We start from the raw sequence: 19,642 nt of genomic DNA, 5'->3' as shown, positions 1-19,642 counted from the left end.
TTACAATTAGAACAAAAGGTAGTAGCATGCAATTATGCATTTCTGGTCCGAGTGTAGCATTTTGGAAACCCTGGGACTATGCTTTATTTGTTCAATTTTTTGTGACTCTTTTTTCTAACATTGTCTTGAGTTCGGTAATGTCCAAACATATGCAATTGTTTCTTTAATATTCCATAATCTAGTCGATGGGTTTTGTGAACTCATCTACCATATTTCTTTGTGTAGAGTTTCAAACGACTTTGCCGTAATCGAAGGCTATGAAAGGAATCTAGAAGAAGATTATATACATGAAAGGTATGTTCCATGGTTTTAGCTTGCATTCTTCATGATTTTAGAGTTTTTTTTTCCTTTTTTTCCCCTCCAAGTCTCTGTGTTTAATCTTTTGTTGTGCGTAGTCGATATAAGACGAAACAAATAATTAAATAGTACTCCTCTTTTTATAAAAGACAATTCACTAGAATCACAAATGATTATAAAATGAGCTAAATAATATATATAAATAATGTAACTTTTTTTTGAAAAATTCTTTTTTAAATGGGGAGACAGAATTACCACTCGAACAATTTATTTTGATAATAAGTGCAACAATATTAATATGATTAATTTAATGCCAGTCAAATAGGAGTTTAGCAAAGACATTGGAGGCGTCTCTTATAAATGTAATTTTTCAAACCACGGAACAAATAATTATTTTTCAATCTAGAATTTCCTATAATTAGTTTTATTTTCATTATTAATTATCCATTTAAGGTATAAAAGATATACAATCTAGTAATTATAAAATAGTATATAATTTTTTAAAGACAAAAAACAGGTTTTTCATCAAATTATATGCATGATTTAGCAGACTGATTTAATCTTTTATATTGATATATTGATTAGTAAATCACATAACTAAATTATTTATTTATTTAATAAGAATATATAATTTTTGAATTATGGACTATTATTCGGTCAAATAATTATAATTATATACTGGTAGTATTATTGTTCCCGTTAGATATACGATGATAGGATTGTCTGTAGGCCTGGGCAAGTGGACTTTGGAAGCTATTCGGTTATCTTTTGGTCCAATGCGCTTTTCGTTCGAGTTGGTGGGAGTTAAGGAAGGGGAGCCCTTTTTTTTTGAAAATGAAAGTGTAACGTTCTTTGTTTTTCCTTAGCGCGAAGGTTAGCATGCTGTTTAAAGTACTACTACCTTCTCCGTTCTAATTTGTATAGAATTAAAAAAATAATTAATTTAGTTATTTATAATAAATAAATATTATTTTTATAATATCTTTATTAATTAAATATATTAACTAGAACTAACATTATCATAAGAACTAACTTAAAAAAGATAAATATGAAAAATAAAATAAACTGAAATCTTATATTTAAGATTAAAATAAAACAAAAATAAAACTAACTCTTATTACCTTCAGTCCTAATTATAAGATTTTGTTTATAGTTTACAAACAAAATCTTATAATTAAGACCGGAGGTAGAATCTCATATTATATTTAAGGACAGGAGGTAATATATAAGAAATTGTTTGACTTTTTTTTTAGTTTTAAATATAAGATTTCAATTCACTTTATTGTTTTTATTTATTTTTTTTAAAATAGTTTTTTCTAATAATGGTAGTTTTAACTAATAAACTTAATTAGTAAGAATATTTTAAGAAAGACAACACCTATTTATTAAAAATAACTATAAAAATATTTAGAAAAGACAACATATATTTATTATAAATAAATAATTTAGTTTATTTTTTTTATCTATTTAAAGTAGTCAGCTAATTCTTATATTTAGGATGAATAAATTGGGAGTTCCCTTCCAAATAACCAGCGAACGCGGCTACCAAAAAGAAAATCGAAGGCCGAAGCGACAGGGCACGTTCATTTCTTACTCATTCTCCTTTCCCGCGCAGAAGAAAGCAGGACTCTGGACTTCACTCCAGAGCCACGGGGCTCTTTCATCTTCTATTTTTCGTCTTTATTAATTGGTCGGCATTTTGAACTGGCAATCACGAGATGAGCTCAGAGGTGAGTTTCCTGCTTTTCTTCTTAGTTTCGGGTTTCTTATGTCCCGTGCTGCATGTTAGATTGCCAAGTGAAAATGGAAACAATGGGGTCTTTTAATGATTCTTAAGAGTTTCTTTTGTACGCGATAGTCGATAGAAGCTCGGCTTTGTTGGATGGCTGGGAATTTGAAGAAAGTTTCTTTGTTGTTTTGTCTTTTATTTATTTCTTATTTTCCTGATGGCCATGTGAATTGTGAGCAGAGTGAGGAAGTTAACTATTTCCTTAAGTTTGGGGCCTTCCTTTAATTTTAATGAACCAAAATTTTGTGCTATAATATATTGATATGTTTAGCAGAAGATTGACGGGGTCGTGATCGAGTTCCCGTTCTTCAGTATGATTCATCTCACTGGTCCCTTTCGATGTTCCAATATCTGTTTCTAGCTGTTTGGAGTAAATAAATATATCTGGGGACTGTGTTCTGTGGATTAGTAAATTTCTTACCCGATTTGATTACATGCTTAACCAGTTATATTTTGTTGTTACATATTCCTTTCCACCTCATTGTGCTGTCACTCTCTTCACGTTACAGTTGCAGGAATTGATCTTGAAAGCCCACTTTTGAATATCCACGCCACTTTGCGGGAAAATATCTGCTCATTGTGCACGTGTTCCTGCATATGGCTTCTCAAGCGTGAGATTTTCTGCTCTAAAAATGTAACCATAACATGTATGTGTGTATGTAATCGTAAAAAGACAATTTAATAAAAAAGAAAGCAAAAAATTATTTTCTGGTATATGAATTTCATATAATTAATTCGTCAAAAATAAAATACTCTTCCGGTCCTTAATATAAGACCTATTTAGTTAATTTGATTAGATTAAAGAAGTTAGATAAGTTAGTTAATTATAAGAAATGTGACATGTTTTTTCTAAAATATCATAATCATCTTTTTTAATATCTTTTCTTTCTTTTTTACTTAATGATAGTTGAAGAAGTATTCATAAAAGTAATTTAGAGAAAATTGATAAATATGAGAAATTAGTTTTATATTTAAGACTAAAATCAACTCAACAAGTGGGTTCTATATTAAGAACCGGAGGAGTAATATGTAATTTTTCTATTTTCAGATTCAAATTAAAAATTCTTAGAACCTATCATTTTTCCAAAAACGATTTCTTCTATGAAAAGTGCATCTTTTAATGTATTATTCAAACACACACTCTTATGTAACTTTTCATGAACTTGCATAATTTTCTTTAAAAAAAACACCAATTTGCATAAATTAAATCACTAATGAACTTTCAAAGTTTATTTTCAGTAAATGAATTTTTGGTAAAAAGGTGAATATAAATAACTAACTTGAAATTAATTTTTGTTGAACGAAATTTATTTATTTTATCATTCATATGTGGTTCATACTGTTTTTTAATCTTCAAAAAATTCCATTTAATTCAGAGTTTATTATTTTTCTTTTTGGCCAAAATTTCTGTTATCTAATTAAAACTTATTTTGATTGGAAATAATACATTCTTTTAATAGGCATACAAATTCCATTGAATTCACGACCTTCAGCATGTTGTGACTCGCTTATCCAAAATTTCTTAACTCCTTTCTCTTGTGAGTCCTCTCTTTTATGTTCACAAGACATTTTTGGATAGTTTTCAAGAAAATTATGGTTTTGACTTTTATAATTAGTGCTTGTTTAATAATGAAACAAACTGGATTTTGTTAAAATGATCTGAATATCCCTCTTATTTTTGAGTATTCAAATAAGCTTATGATAATTAATTGTTATAAATTAATGTCTAATAAATCTTGTAAACCACAATTTAAGGAAATCAATTTTATATTTTAAAGAAAAAATTTATTCTATGATCCAAACACACCATATCAAAATATTAATATTCACGATCACGCCAAGCTAAGCTTACCAAAACCTTATGCATGCATGAATTTTTATTTTGTTGTCACCGAGGTATGCATGGATTGTTCAGTCCCAAAAAGGGCACATCAAATTGAACTTTCGGGCCAACGCCCAGAAGCCCAATAAGGATCATTTAATATAATGACCTGCAGGCTGCGAGCACAGCAGCTTAATTTCCCACCAATGTCATCCACGAAGGAATGGATGAATTGAATGACTATTAAAAAACCAAAAAAAAGAAAGAATTGAATTACTATTGCTATTATTTAGGGTAATATCAGACTGTAACGCCTGGGCAACCGTTGGCAAAATAATAACAAATAATAATTAAGCCTAGGCAACGACCAGCGAGTTCATAACCGGGAATAAAAGAGAAGACCGGTAGTTTCGCTCGTGACAAGGTCCACCTTGCAGTTCGAAACCACTGTCATTCTACGGTTCTCCCGTATTCTATAATTCTGCTACGCTCCATTACCCTCCTCCATTTTCCCCAAAGCTTCCTTTACACTGGTAAATCGCGTTTCATTCCACAACGTGTAACTGTAACTGACATTTGAGAAAAAAGTTATAAAGAAGGGTCAAGCAGTTTCGCTTCTGTTTTTTTGGCGCCGAATTGTTGATTTTTGGTTCCTCACCTTTGATCAGATTGTTTCTATTGACCCTCTTCCATTAGGCAGAGGAATCACACCTATGCCTCCGGAAACTTCAACGAGCTCGGCTGGTGGTAAAGAGGGATCATCGGGTGCTTCTTCCAAGAAGAATTCCAAGAAACCCAAATGTGAGTTTTCCCTTGGCCCAACCACTTTTTCCTTCTTTCGTCATCGTGTTCTGCACGGAGATTTCTTTGTTTTGTGTTTTAGGTGTATGAAATGGGAGCATCATGAAATGTTGGTTTTGTTCGGGGTTTTTGTAGTACCGAGGGAAATTTTATTCGCAGCAGGTTTCGATATACGTACAAAAATTAGAATCTTGCAAATGTTAAGATCCATTCAGGTTTTTTTTTCCAAAATCATGGCCCTCAATATGAAATGTGTTCGTGTCCTCCTACCTGTCTATGTAGCCTTCATTTTTTGTCTGGTTTCTTTGTGATCTTTGGAGAAAGATCCTTTCTCAACTACAGGGATTGGACTGTCTTGGCATGCCTCTGTTTAGCAATTTGTTATGGTTTGTTAAATTTGATGCTCATGATATATGCATTTGTATTGTCTAGGTGTCTTCTTGCATGCAATGGTACTGGTGATTTTTCTCATGAGAAGTTTCATTGATTGTAGATTCTAAATTTTCACAGCAAGAACTTCCTGCATGGAAACCAATTCTAACACCAGGATGGGTATAGCTTTACAGTAGTTTCCGTCTTGGCGTCCGATTTTTACATGCTGTATTATGTAGTCAATCTATTTTACCTTTGTATTACAGGTCATTTCTACATTTGCTTTTACCGGAATCATTTTCATTCCAATTGGCCTCGCATCATTATCTGCATCAGAAAAGGTAGTATAAAACGATTTTCTATGTACCTAGTGTCAAAGGGGATATGAATGCTCAATATCATTTCATTTTGAACAAAAACCACTTTGGCGCAGGTTGTGGAGCTGCCATTTCGGTATGACCACCAATGCATTCCTCCTGATTATAGTAACAATGCAGAAGCTTATATTAAAAGCACTACTACCAACAAGACATGCACTGCGACATGCAAAGTTAGTACAGTTCCTGTATTGCTGATGTGGTTGAAAGCAATTTACTTATTCCATTTCCTTGATTGTTATTATAATTTATAATTGAGGATCCAATCTACGTGGAAGTAACTTGTTCAAAAATACAGGTTGAAAAGACAATGAAATCCCCAGTTTATGTCTACTATCAGCTAACTAATTACTTCCAGAACCATCGCAGGTATGTACAGCTTACAGAGAATATTGCTTTTCTACAGTTTTGTGCATTGATGAGCTGTCATGTTCATATTTTATCAGAAGGCTTTGTCCTGATTCAGGCTTCATATAATAAATGAAAGCAAAACAGATATTGTTTTATATACAATGCTCATGCATCTTATTATTTTCTGCTGAGAAAATTACTAATTCTTCTTGCCTTCGGTTTATGCTGAATGGTGAAATTCTTATTCCTACCTGATTTTGGATACTGAAAAAATGTTTGCAGATATGTTAAAAGTAAGAGTGACAATCAACTGCGGGAAAGGTCTGCTGAGGGGGATACAGACGCTTGTAAACCTGAAGCCAGAACACCAGATGGTCAGCCGATTGTCCCTTGCGGACTCATAGCTTGGAGTCTGTTCAATGACACATACAAAATAAAAGTAAAGGACAAGGATTTGGAGATAAGCAAAAAGAACATAGCATGGCAGAGTGATCAGACCAAAAAATTTGGTTCTGATGTCTACCCAAAAAATTTTCAGACCGGAGATCTGATTGGGGGTGCAAAACTCAACGAGAGCATACCTGTAAATATATTTTCGCTTCTAAATAGTCTGTCAATTTTCAGTTTTTTCATTTTGAGAGAAATAAATAATAATCTTTGTCGCATGACTCTCACCAGCTGAGTGGACAAGAGGATCTAATTGTTTGGATGCGGACAGCAGCATTGTCCACTTTCAGAAAACTGTATGGAAAGATCGAGACCGACCTTGAAGCTAATGATGAGCTGCTCCTAGTGATTGAGAACAATTATAACACGTACTCTTTTGGTGGCAAGAAGACCCTGGTTCTGTCAACCGCAACTTGGATTGGTGGAAAGAACGATTTCTTGGGGTTGGCTTTTATTTTTATTGGCGGTCTGTCCTTGTTCTTCGCTGTAGGCTTCTTACTTATGTATGTGCTCAAGCCAAGGTGAGGAAATACCATGCTCGTCCTTCACTTTATGGTTATTTCTCTATTTTGTACATTCTGGGAATGATGTACTAAGCAGCAATTAGACCTTGCACTTGAAGTACACCATGCTTTTATGCTACTGCATGTTGTAGGTTCAAATCTTATTTGCATTGGAAATGAATTGAGATTTCAGCATGAAAATTGTTGGGATTGGAGGGTCCAAATTTCTTGAAAAACCCAAATCAAGATCTTATTATGCAAAGATCATGCTTGTCTGGTCACGGGAATAGCCAATGGTTGTTCTGTTTTGTCAGGGATCGTGCTTAAGCATAGATCCGTGTGTTAAGCACGTGGAAGCTGACATTGCCATATTTATTGGTATAAATGCAGACCTCTTGGGGATCCATCCTACTTGTCTTGGAATAGAAATCCAGGAATGATCAAATAAGGAGGTAATATATACGGGAAATTCTCCCGCTTTAGGTGATTTAGTAGTTATCCATCTTCCTGCGTAACCGACTTCTTTGCGTGGCAAAGGATCTGTCGTATCTGAGGTTCGTACTTGACCACGTTAAACAACTCGTGACTATGAATGTCGCATAATATTTTGCCCCATTATCGATTTGTTTGATAGCGGCTCCTTAAGGAACAAAAAGTGCTGGAGTCAACAGAATGAGGAGCGAAGTTGTTATTCAAGACATTATGTTTCAGTCACCATCTTGCTTATTTTCATTACAGAGGACAGGGCGGTGCTTATTTTCATTTCCTGTTAAGTCATTATTTGTTGAATGTTATCTTACATTATTTTATTGGGAATAATACTTTTTGTGAGGGTAAAATAAGCCCAATGAGAGAATCAAAATTACTATTTGAACCAGCGGCGCACTTTTTTCTTCTTTTTTCTTTGTTCGTGGGTGCGGCAAAATGTATCAGACATAGATAAATTTCTTTCATCTGCGTGTTTTTGGGAACTGCCTGCTATATTTAACAACGGAGGGAGTACTATAGTAATACATAAGCGTGTGAAGATTTGAACTTTAATTTAGCCACTATTTTAAGTGGTATGAACTTCTCGTGTTTGAGGTGATGTGCATGGGCCCCATGGTATTGGTTGCTTTGGAGCAATCATCCCCAATTTTGCCTGTGTCATTCTTCTTGTTTACTAGCGATTGTTACTAGATTCTCCCTTGTGATATTTACTTGTTTATTTTCACAATGATGGAGGTCATGGGCGTTTGAGTGTAACCTCACATTCAATACCCGGACAATGGACAGATAATTAAGTTTTAAAAATAATAATTAGCTTAAACGCAGATGGGTGGTGGAGACTCGCGAGCTAAATACGTTCCTTTTCTTTTCTTCTTCTTCTTTTTTTTTTTTTTGGGTGGGGGCCAAACAATGTAAAATTGGAGTTGAGGAGATGCCTATCAATTGCAGCTCAAGAAAGAAGCCACGGTTATTCTTGACTTCCAACTTACTCCCCGTTTCCCCCTTTCTTTAAACTGAACAATTATAAGACTCTTCATTACTTTGCTGCTTCTTTAGATTAATTAGAATCGTCTAACTTGTATTTGAAAAACAAACAATACATGGCAATATATAAATTGATTAATTGACAAAAGTTAAAACAAAGTTGAATATGACATCGGAGATTTCAAAACAAGAATGGCATTGAAGTCTCATTGTTTAACCGTCGCGTTAAATTTAATAATTTATTGTATTCCAATCGTACCTAATCGTCCAATAACACCAAAAGTCCAATCCCTCTGGTAGTCTATTCTATCTACACCCACCGAACAATATCCAACTAAGAATATTGTTTGATGGATTCCCAACGAACTACTCTCAAGGCAACTTCTTAGAGTAATTTATATTACATGAAAAACATTTTAAATGCCTAACCTATAGCCAAAGGTTACGCTCATCCAATCAACTATACAGACACCACATATTCTCCAATACTGCCCTGTTTCGTTAACAATCAAGATCAAATTTAAAACATCTAAGAAAATTCACCAGTCACAAGATGATGAACAATGACTTATCTCGAGTAAATATTAATATTAATAATTAATCAATGACAGAGTCAATCATGGCCGAAGCCGGGTCAGCGTAACATGCAAGGCTAACGTGTGGGACTCAGCTAATGGGCTTGTGCCAGTCTTTCATTAGCTTCATAGATTAATAACTTATGGTTGATAAATCCTGTTTAAGTTGTTTATTATTCGAACTTTCAATACGTTAGCGCGTGCTACCCAAACGGAAAAACCTCGTCCCACTTATTTCTTAAACGCTTGCTTTTTTTTTTTCACGCTTTAGCACAACTTTAGATAATATTTTTTTAAACAAAATCAAAATCATTGTCTTCCTATATACCTACCTTAATATAAAAACTAGTCGACTAATTTGAATATATAAGAAAATTAGTTAAATTAGTTATTTATAGCAAATAGATGTTGTTTACCTAAAATATTCTAGTTAATTAAGTGTCATTTGATTAAACATTTGACAAGTACAGCTACGACTATAAGAACTATCTTAAAAAAAAAAAAGAGACAAAATAAATTAGAACTTATATTTAAAATCAAATTAAAAGTTAAGCAAAGCTTTTGTATCAAAGAGATAGTATATATCAAAAAATTATGTCTAATCCATAATTTATTTAAAATTATACAACCTATAATAATAGGAAAGTTTTCAAAAAAAAACCTTGAAAATTAAAAAATTATATACAGGAACCGTTATAAAAATTTGTTGCTTTTCGGTTGTTGCAAAAACTAATACCAATATTGTAACGGTCCCTGTTTACATTTTTTTTAAGACTTTTTTTTTGTGATTTTCCCATAATAATACGCAAATGCTGCTTTTCGCTATTCGACATCAAAGAAGGGCATTTCGCAAATCGCAACAGCCATTGAAAAATTGTTCGTTTCATTCGCGAACAAAATTAGAAAAAGTGTGCTTTTCCAAAGATCCACACAAAACTCTATTATGGATATTTTGATTTTTCTCGCCAGGTGTTTGTCCAAAGAAGTTTCCACGTGTCATGAGGATATTCGCTTATTCTGCGCTCTGCCCAGCTGAATTGTCGTGGGAAACGAGTGTTATGCACGGCGGTATCCACCGAGACCGAGAGCCGAGCTTTTTGGTCCTACTGTAAATTCCAAATTATCCTCCCTGTTGAAGAGCCCCGTTTCCGGTTATTGTTTCCCTCTCTTTCTCTCACCATTCATATGCCATTGGTGTGAAGGTATATTCCTGGTATTGATGCCCTCTCTAACAGATATCCATCACCACGTATAACTCCTTAGCTCAAGTCTAAAGCGATACTTAATCATTTCGGGAGTCGTCGATTTGTCTCTCAGAAGGGCTACTGGGTGAGGCTTTATTTCACATTACCTTCTTCGCTTCTCTTGGTCATGTGTTCAGTAAGGATTTCGTTTCTGTGGTGATTTGATTTTTACTTGTCCCGGCCGATTCATATTGTTGCTATTTTTCATTTTCTAGCGGAAAATTGTTTACTTGGCAGGGTGGGTGATCCGGGGAACGTGTTGATGGATGTTGCATTCTTGGTTTCTCTATCAAAGTGTATTGCCGTATTTGATGTCAAAGATTGTGTTTTTCTATATTGGGCGTGTTAATTTTTGATGGTTTCGTGTAATTCCTGTCTTTTGGTCTGATTTTCAATTTATATGGGGGGATGCTTAACCTTCATTGGTGACAGTCTTCATTTTTACCTTACCAAGTGGAACTGGGAATAATGGATGATTCGAGTAATGCTTTTCTTGAGTTTTGGTGCTGTAACCGCTTCTTGATTCTTTTGAGTTGCCATGAGAAATTGATTTTGTCGGAGTGAAAGTAAGGAACGAGTCGTTAACATCCTAGATCGGATAGAAGACTCCGAAGAAACGGAATTCATCGCATTTCATTTGTTGTTCGTTTTGTTTTCCTTTTTCAGAATTTAATCTATAACCACTGCAGCGACGGGACTTCATTCTGCATCAAGACTTTTTCAAGGGCTTGCGTCACAAGAAATTCTTTTTGCCAAATCTCATACTTCTTCAACCTGCTCGTATGAACTCTTGAACCTATGAATCAGGTTCTACGAAGAATAAGCTGAATTAATTGTTCTCCCTTGTTTTGGTTAGAGGAGTATATTGTCATCTCATGAGACATTGTGATCTTTTATCAATTTGCTTTACCCCTTTTTCTGAATAGAAAAAATTTGGTGATTTCCGTTCTGAGATCTGATTTGTAAGGCTCCTACAGACTTTGGTGTCCTGTCAAAGATGTACTAAAAGATTGCAATTGCCTGTGTATATTTATGTGTATGTTTTCTTGTTTTGCTTGTCATTATTTGTCATCAAGGTTTATTTCACATGCAGGAAAATTACAAGATCTGTGCTAGTTCTCATTGGAGATTTCTTTGAGGCGCATGATCCGTGCTGGGATATGTCAATGGCTGCTGCAACTTGTTTGTGTACACGATAAGGATGGTGATGATGAGGATATTAATGATAGATTAGCAGTGGATCACTTCTGCCTTTAGCTATATCTCTTGTTGGTTTGTTTACCATATCACTCAACTGTTTCAACCTGGACAAGTTAAAAGCAGATGGTGGTTCAAAGAGTCTGAACAATTTGTTATTAGCTGTTGAGGAAGAATCTCTTAGAAGGAAATGATTTTGGGAGTCTCACTTTTCATGTCATCAGCAGCTAGAGGCATATATTGTTAGGGTGTTGGAATCATCTTGTTGGCCTAAAAAATATTGTAAAAGATAGCTAACATATTTGGGGTGCACCTGCTACAAAGATGGAAGTAATTGTTTCATCACAAGCACAAAAGCAGAATTTGCAGACACCTAGACGCAAAAATTTATTTGCTGGGTCCCAAAGGGATTTGTGGCTTATTGCACGAGAAGGATCCCTAAATGATTTAGAGTCATCATTGGCCTTAATGAAGAAGAGTGGGGGTAATATCAATTCGAGGAACACCTTTGGTTTGACCCCTCTTCATATTGCAACTTGGAGAAACCACATCCCCATTGTCAGGAGGCTTCTTGCTGCTGGGGCTGATCCTGATGTTCGCGTATGATTATTTTTCATAAGGAATTGTTATAGTCTTACAGATATGAACTTGTTCGTTGACTTGTTAGTGTGAAATTTTTCTTTCTTGTATACAAACTTTGCTGCACTTTTGGAAGGAATTTTGTGGAAAAAGTTTTCTCCAAGTTGTCCAAGTCTAATTATTGCTCCAGAGCGTCAAGAGTTTATGAAAAATTAAATCTTTGGATCCATTGGTGCTTAAGCCTGCTTTATTTTCAGGATGGAGAATCAGGATGGAGTTGTCTTCACAGGGCCTTGCATTTTGGTCACCTTGCTGTGGCAAGCATCCTTCTTCAACATGATGCCTCTATTACATCGGAGGACTCCAAATCTCGAATACCATTAGATCTCTTATCAGGCCCTGTCTTGCAGATTATTGGAGATGAAAGCAAGTCAGGTACAAAATGTTGTGCTTTGAATGTATGTTTTAGCTGGTTGCAAATAGGAAAAGTAAGTAGCCTTGCAAGATAACAACCTGCATTTTGTGCATGTTTAGTGGCTACTGAGGTCTTTAGTTGGGGAAGCGGCACAAACTATCAGCTTGGAACTGGAAACGCACACATACAAAAGTTACCATGCAAAGTTGATTCACTTAGTGGTTCTTTCATAAAGTTGATTTCTGCTGCAAAGTTCCATAGTGTTGCAGTCACTGCTTGTGGAGAAGTGTATACTTGGGGATTTGGCAGGGGGGGACGTCTAGGACACCCTGATTTTGACATCCACAGGTATATATTCTGCTATCTACCTCTCAGCAGCCCTCACAATGTATTTTACTTTTTTAGGACTGTGTGTATGACTGTCAGCTGATTGTATGTTTGGATAGTTGCCAGTTGGATTTCATTTTGCTTTGCTCATTGCAGTGGTCAAGCTGCTGTCATCACTCCTAGACAGGTGACTTGTGGTCTGGGTTCTCGCCGAGTGAAGGCAATTGCTGCAGCTAAGCATCATACTGTTATTGCTACTGAAGGTGGGGAAGTGTTCACCTGGGGATCCAATAGAGGTAAAATCTGATATCCATATCAATTTTTAGTTGTGACTATTTGCTTTCATATGTCTCTGGGCAGCCCTGCTATGTCTTACTGTTTTCCTCAAGTGTAAGATTTTATATTTCTCCAATTATCAGTTATTAGCAGGGCAAATGGTTTGGCTTTTATGACTTATGCTGTGTGCTGTAGGTTGAAAGGAATTTGAGATTGCACAGAAAGCTTATTCTCTGTATCATTTATTCATTTATGGACGGTGTCATTAATGTCTTTCTTCCCCCCCCCCCCCCAAATGCAGAGGGACAGCTTGGTTACACTTCTGTAGATAGCCAACCAACACCTCGAAGAGTGACTTCTCTGAGGTCAAAAGTTGTTTCTGTTGCTGCAGCAAACAAGCACACAGCTGTAGTTTCTGATCTAGGGGAGGTTTTCACCTGGGGTTGCAATAGAGAGGGTCAGCTTGGTTATGGCACCTCGAACTCAGCATCCAACTACACTCCACATGTGGTTGAATACTTGAAGGGAAAGAAATTAATTGGTGTTTCTGCTGCTAAATATCATACAGTTGTTTTAGGATCAGACGGAGAGGTGACTATCTTGCATAATGTTGTTCATTTTAACTTTCTAATGGGAAAAAAAAAATTAGTTTTATCTAGAAGCAGGATGTTTGGGCTCTAGATAAATGGTGTTTTACGTTTTCATCTTGACCATTGTATTATCATGAGGATGGTAGCATTTTGATGTTGTCCGAGGCAGAGTTACCTATAGAGCATGCTGTTTTTCTCTGCTCCCATTGGCATCTGTTCCCCTCCTGCTTTTGTGCTGAAGTTTACTAATTTTTCTTTTGTTTATGCTGAACTGTTTTGATGTTCATAGACACGTGTATGGGCGATTAACATTTTGTTATGATTTATTTCCTTTTTCTTTTTGGCTCAATTTGTTATGATTTAGTTCTATGTAGAGCTTAGTTGGAGCTAATTTGCGATGAGTTATTTCTTTCTGTTGCAATATTAGTTTTTAGGTTTTCATTGTTATATTCTAATGTACTGTGTTTAGCAGGTATACACTTGGGGTCATCGGCTTGTCACTCCTAGACGTGTAGTGATTTTTAGGAATTTAAAGAAAAGCGGAAGCACTCCTTTGAAGTTTCATTGCATGGAGCGACTACATGTGATTTCTATAGCTGCAGGAATGATTCACAGTATGGCTCTGACAGATGATGGTGCATTGTTTTATTGGGTTTCCTCTGATCCTGATCTTCGATGTCAACAGGTTTGCACTAAATAAATTTTTTCTCTTTTCTCTTTTCTTTTTTTCTCTCTCTTTACTTGTGATGATCCAATGATTGGAAACATGTCTTTCCTTCTTTTTATCACAAAACCGTGTGCAGATGTATGCCATGTGTGGTAAAAATATAGTGAGCCTATCTGCTGGAAAGTACTGGACTGCAGCAGTTACAGCTACAGGTGATGTTTACATGTGGGATGGGAAGAAAGGCAAGGATAAGCCACCAGTTTCAACTCGGCTGCATGGTGTGAAGAGGGCTACATCAGTTTCAGTTGGCGAAACACATTTGCTCATTGTCGCTTCCCTCTATCATCCTAGCTATCTTCCCAGCACAATTGAGAATTCTCATAAGCTGAAGTTGGATAACAGGGATGATGTGGGAGAGTTAAGTGAAGAGATCTTATTTGAGGATATGGAAACCAATAATATGATATCTAGTACACAAAATGATAATTCTGGGCAACAGTCTGTGCCAAGCTTAAAAAGCCTTTGCGAGAAAGTAGCAGCTGAGTATCTTGTGGAGCCACGAAATGCCATACAGCTACTTGAGATTGCTGATTCTTTTGGAGCAAATGATTTGAAGAAGTATTGTGAGGTCCTACCATTGACTTCTACGCAAATTTGAAGTATATGTAATATTAAATTGGCCTTGTGATGTTGCTTCTTGTCAAGACTTATTTTCTTATTTTTTATTTTTATATTTTGAACCTGTGCTATTGGTGGAACATATATCAGTCAGTTTTATTACCATCTAAAATTTTTTTCTTGAAAATAGTATTATGGAGCATTAGAGATCATGTAAGGCTACCATATTGCATGTAATTTTGCAATTTCAGTAGTCATTGATGTTATATTTACTTGGATGTCTCTTTATGTGGTGAATGGTTCGATATACTGAAGCTGCTGTCGACTGATTGCAGGAGATTGTCATTCGCAACCTTGATTATATTTTTACAGTTTCACCACATTCAATTGCCCGTGCTTCACTAGATATCCTGGCTAACCTTGAGAGATTGTTAGATCAGAGATCATCTGAATCATGGAATCACCGTCGTCTCCCTACTCCAACTGCTACTTTCCCTGTCATCATTAACAGTGAGGAGGATGAAAGTGAGATGGAATCTCCAAGAATTCACGATGAACCCAAGAAACTGTGTTCATTGACATTGGAGAAAGATCAGAACTCTTTTCTGCAGCCCAAAGATGATCCCAATCAAGGAATCTCCAAAGCAGTTCGAGCTCTAAGGAAAAAGTTGCAGCAGATTGAAATGCTTGAAGCTAAGCAGTCCAATGGATTTGTTCTTGATGACCAGCAGATTGCAAAGCTTGAATCTAAGCGAACTCTTCTGACCTCGCTTATGAATCTAGGTGTTCCTGTTGAGACTTTACATAAAGAATCCTCTTCCGTACTGTCAGAAGGGAAAGGTGCTAAAAAGAGTAAAGCATCAAAAAAACAGAGAAGGAAGAGCATCAAATCAAGTGTATTGCAAACAGAAGCTGAATCTGTTTGTTCTGGGACTGGAGAAATTCCTGGAACGGTAAAGGACTTGTTGGACCTTGATATCTTGGAGGTTTCTAACACAAAGGTTGGTTTCCAAATTCCACCTGCAATATTCAGGATAGATTATTGAACGAATGGCTGGTCATGGATTTTCACTATCATTTCCTTTTCTTTTTACAAGGGAAGGGTCAGTTTAAACATTTTACAGTCCCTGAAACGCTGGTTTATCTAATAGTTTTACATTTCAACTTTACCTTTTTATTGCTATTGTAGGTCAGGTTTCCTTTCGTTTTAGACAGTTTGGGAGCAAGGGAAAATCATTTTACTTTAGATAAGACTGATATGTTTAATTTGAGTATTTTGCCCTTCCATAATTTCTTATTGCTGACTCATGAACAACTTGTGTCTGTGTTGGAAATAATGTCCGGCAGGACCCAGGTAGTTAATGCATTGCTCCCATTGGAAGAGATTGTTAATCGATTATCACCTTTTACACGTTGAGTTGAATATTTCATTCTTACAAAGCACAGATCTTCAAGAATTCCCCTGCCTTAGCATAGTTCCTGTCATAGATTGTTTTTAATTGAAGTTTAAAATTATATTTGATAGGTGCAAGCTGACATTGGCGAACAAACTACAGCTGCCCAAGGTGGAAAGGAGTCAGCTTTCATTCTTCAGAAGAACGATTCTTTAGAGATGCCAAAAAACAAGGGACAATCACCAAAGGTCTCTAAGAAGAAGAGCAAGAAAGGTGGTCTTTCTATGTTTTTGAGTGGTGCTCTTGATGATGCTCCTAAAGAGGTGGCTCCCCCACCACCAACGCCCAAAAATGAGGGTCCTGCATGGGGTGGGGCCAAGTTTCTGATGGGCTCTGCTACACTTCGTGAAATCCAGGATGAGCAGAGCAAAGTTAAGGGGAGTCAACCAGCTAGGAGCAAAGATAAAGCGGAAAACGTTTCTAATTGTGGAAGTGGAGGGAAGATGCGACTGAGTTCATTTCTTCCTTCCAGTCCAATACCTGTTGCATCAACTCGCAGTTCCCCAGTTTCTGATGGAGAAAAAAGTACCCCAACTTGGGCTGCCTCAGGAACCCCTCCTTATCTCTCTCGTCCATCTCTTAGGGATATACAGATGCAGCAGGTTTGTAAACTAACGCTTCCTCTGACGTCTATCTTCATGTTTGTAGGTCAGTGATTTTGTGATGCTTGCTGTCAACCTCAGAAATTTCTGTATCCCTTGTTCTCCTATGCATATTTAACTTGCATCCAATATCTTGTTGCTTGTTAATATGTGTTTCTCTGAAATGTCATTGAACTGACATTTTCTTCAAAGCAGGGAAAGAAGCAACAAAATATTTCCCATAGTCCGAAGACTAGAACAGCTGGATTCAATATAGCTACCGGTCAAGGGTCACCATCTGATGCTTCTGGTGCTAACCGCTGGTTCAAGCCGGAAGTGGAGACGCCATCCTCAATTCGATCAATTCAGATTGAGGAGGAGGCTATGAAGGATCTCAAGCGCTTCTACACCAGCGTTAAGATTGTCAAAAATCAGTGTTGAGGCCATCTATTTATTTGCTCAGGTGGCAACAGATACTAGTCCATTATTTTTGTTAAATTTTTCCTTCCCTTTTGGTTTTACCCCAAGGACTGTAAATTGGTCTGTACAGATAGTTGCACTGTCCGTTCATTTCTTTCCAAATCAGAAGTGTAGTTTCTAGCCTCTTAGCACCCTGGTCTTTCCATTTCTGGCCATTCTTTTTACACCCCATCAGCACTGTATGACTAGGATGCTTACCTGTACTCAATTGTAAGTGTTCCAGAAGATGAAGACTGGTGAATAATGATCCTGCACTAACATTAGTAGCAGCATCAAATAGTGTAGATTTTCAGAATAAGAGGGCATTCTCACTCCTATTGAAGTAAAGACCCACCATAGGCGTGTAGCGCCTACCTCCAAGCCCTCCTCCCCCTTGTTTGTGTTATCTTCAAACTTCCTCCATTTAGGTTGAGAGGCAATGCTAATTTCAGTTTGTGACTGTGTAATAATACTTTAAAGATTTGGTCGTTTCTGCCTGCTGTTGATTAGGCAGCGTTAGCATTAGGAAGCAGGAACAGAGACGAGCGGTTGTGACGGAGATAATGTGGCAAGATGAGTGTTATTATTGGAGCTACTAGCTGGAGCGATTCTGTTACTTTTGTACTGTGAGGGAGGGTGGGTCAAAATTTAGTGTTTTACACTATTATTGTTAATGTTATACATTTTATACTTATTGTGGATAATTATTTGGTCTACTCTATTTTAGTACTTTTTCTCTTCATGCTACAATTATCTACTATGAGCCTTCTCCATTTACCACCAACCCCATCATCATTTAGATTTTTTTTTTGGGTTGTCTTTTGAATTGGTTATTGAGTTACTGTCCTTCTATCTTCCGGCGGTGACACGTGCCAATTATGCAAATTTTTAAAGCAGAAGTTTACTAGGTTTGGAGGTTGCTTTCATTCAAGACTCATACTTGAAAAACTTTAAAAACTAAGTTATTTACAACACAAAGACTAACGCACATGAATGAATGTATCATTTCTTCACTAAATTCAGTACAACCTGAATCACACCTGTCACAATGCATATTGTGATACCAGTTACCCTAAACACTTTCCACAGGCTTGCCAGGTAATTGTGTTTCAAATCGGCCATGTGTCTTCTCCACGAAGATGGTAGAAATTATAAGTTAGCATAACTCCATGATAGAAACTGTTCTTCATATTGGCAAGTTCCCCGGAGTCTCCAAGCCGACCCTTGATGACTCTGGCTTGCAGGAGCATATCCACATGTTCCCCAACATTAATCAGAAAATCCAACAGGAAATCTATGTAGTGGGTAATTAAAGTCGAATCTCTGATGAAATAACTCAAATGTGACGACGCTCATCATCCATATTCCTGTCGTAGTGGATAATCAGGTATCCAATACCACATATAATCTAATTAAATTTATATTTTAAACAAAGTTAAACTAAAAAAAATGACTTAATATTATATGAAGTGAATGAGTATAGGTTGACGAATGGATTCAAAATGCCCATTATTCGCAAAAGAAGTAAATATCCTAAGTTCCTAACCATATATATTTCTTATCACTCAAATTCTAGCCAATCATGGTTGGCCAAAAAAAATTCCAACCAGTCATGATGATTTTCTCGTTTATATCAATAGGATCTAGAGCTAGCTAGTCAAAAAAGTCAATCAACAACATTCCTTTTATCTTCTAAATGTGGAGTAGTTATATAACTTTTTGACAATCAAGCCAAATTTAATTATATATACTAATACTAATTAATGACATCAGAGCGGCTACACATTAAAATTATCAATTAGGTGGTCGTTTATGCAGGTTATCAACGCATATCTGACATCCAATGACAAACGTGGGACAAACAACTTCTGTATTGCCAAACATTATTGCTCATCCCAGTTATTATATGGAGCAGGTCTACTTGCTTCGGCTAGGTTATGATGTCCTGAAAAATAAAGAAGTAATATCATCGAGCATTTTACGTTCGATACCACAGACAACACATCTCCCAAGAGCAGTAGTTGAATAGCAAGTTCATATCATTCACAAGTAAAGAATCCTTGTTATGCTGTCATTAGTTGAATTATTAACACTTTCAATGTTACGTGCAAGCTGTCACAGAAGATGCAGTTAATTAGCTTTGTCTTTTTATGCTCACACACCAAAAGTGAGAATAGCAATGTATAGAAAAGTGATAGAACAGTGATATACGGTAACTGAATACTCCTTTTTTTTTTTTGGCAACGTGCATGCACAGCCAAATGTGCGTAACAGTGTCGTGTACTTAAAGGCAAGAGTGGAAGTGACCCCTTTTTTCCCCTTCAACGTGGACGAGATATATCGATCTCCAAACTCCATTGGTGTTCTTGGAATATCTTTTTTTCTTTCTTTCTTTTTTAGTTTTTTGTTTTGGATACGTGAGTCCAAC

General features: G+C 36.1%; 2 protein-coding genes across 6 annotated transcripts; both read left to right on the top strand.

The window, feature by feature from the left end:
- The first annotated feature begins 1,804 nt into the window (after positions 1-1,804).
- LOC114719854 (ALA-interacting subunit 3) lies at positions 1,805-7,712 on the top strand. 5 transcript variants are annotated; one of them, XM_028905413.1, is made up of 10 exons: positions 1,805-2,027; positions 2,596-2,697; positions 4,577-4,709; positions 5,203-5,261; positions 5,348-5,422; positions 5,515-5,631; positions 5,757-5,827; positions 6,092-6,392; positions 6,488-6,777; positions 7,150-7,712. In XM_028905413.1, exons 3-10 carry the CDS (start codon positions 4,622-4,624, stop codon positions 7,205-7,207), a joined length of 1,059 nt encoding a protein of 352 aa, XP_028761246.1. In that variant the 5' UTR covers positions 1,805-2,027; positions 2,596-2,697; positions 4,577-4,621; the 3' UTR covers positions 7,208-7,712. The 5 variants fall into 5 exon arrangements, with proteins under 5 accessions (XP_028761246.1, XP_028761248.1, XP_028761249.1 ...); XM_028905415.1 differs by lacking the exon at positions 1,805-2,027 and having other exon boundaries at positions 2,581-2,697; XM_028905416.1 differs by lacking the exons at positions 1,805-2,027; positions 2,596-2,697 and adding an exon at positions 4,300-4,467.
- Positions 7,713-9,938: 2,226 nt separating this feature from the next.
- On the top strand, positions 9,939-17,964 carry LOC114719858 (uncharacterized). The gene is made up of 11 exons (XM_028905419.1): positions 9,939-10,136; positions 11,145-11,848; positions 12,085-12,262; positions 12,362-12,590; positions 12,726-12,865; positions 13,147-13,436; positions 13,908-14,120; positions 14,239-14,730; positions 15,056-15,725; positions 16,253-16,776; positions 16,972-17,964. Exons 2-11 carry the CDS (start codon positions 11,573-11,575, stop codon positions 17,194-17,196), a joined length of 3,237 nt encoding a protein of 1,078 aa, XP_028761252.1. The 5' UTR covers positions 9,939-10,136; positions 11,145-11,572; the 3' UTR covers positions 17,197-17,964.
- Positions 17,965-19,642: the final 1,678 nt, after the last annotated feature.

Source organism: Neltuma alba, unplaced genomic scaffold (genome assembly GCF_004799145.2).
Source record: "Neltuma alba isolate B1F8T4 unplaced genomic scaffold, ASM479914v2 tig00011956_pilon, whole genome shotgun sequence".
Lineage (NCBI taxonomy): Eukaryota > Viridiplantae > Streptophyta > Magnoliopsida > Fabales > Fabaceae > Neltuma > Neltuma alba.
Note: the sequence above shows the minus strand (reverse complement) of the source record. Positions and strands in the feature narration are given on the sequence as shown.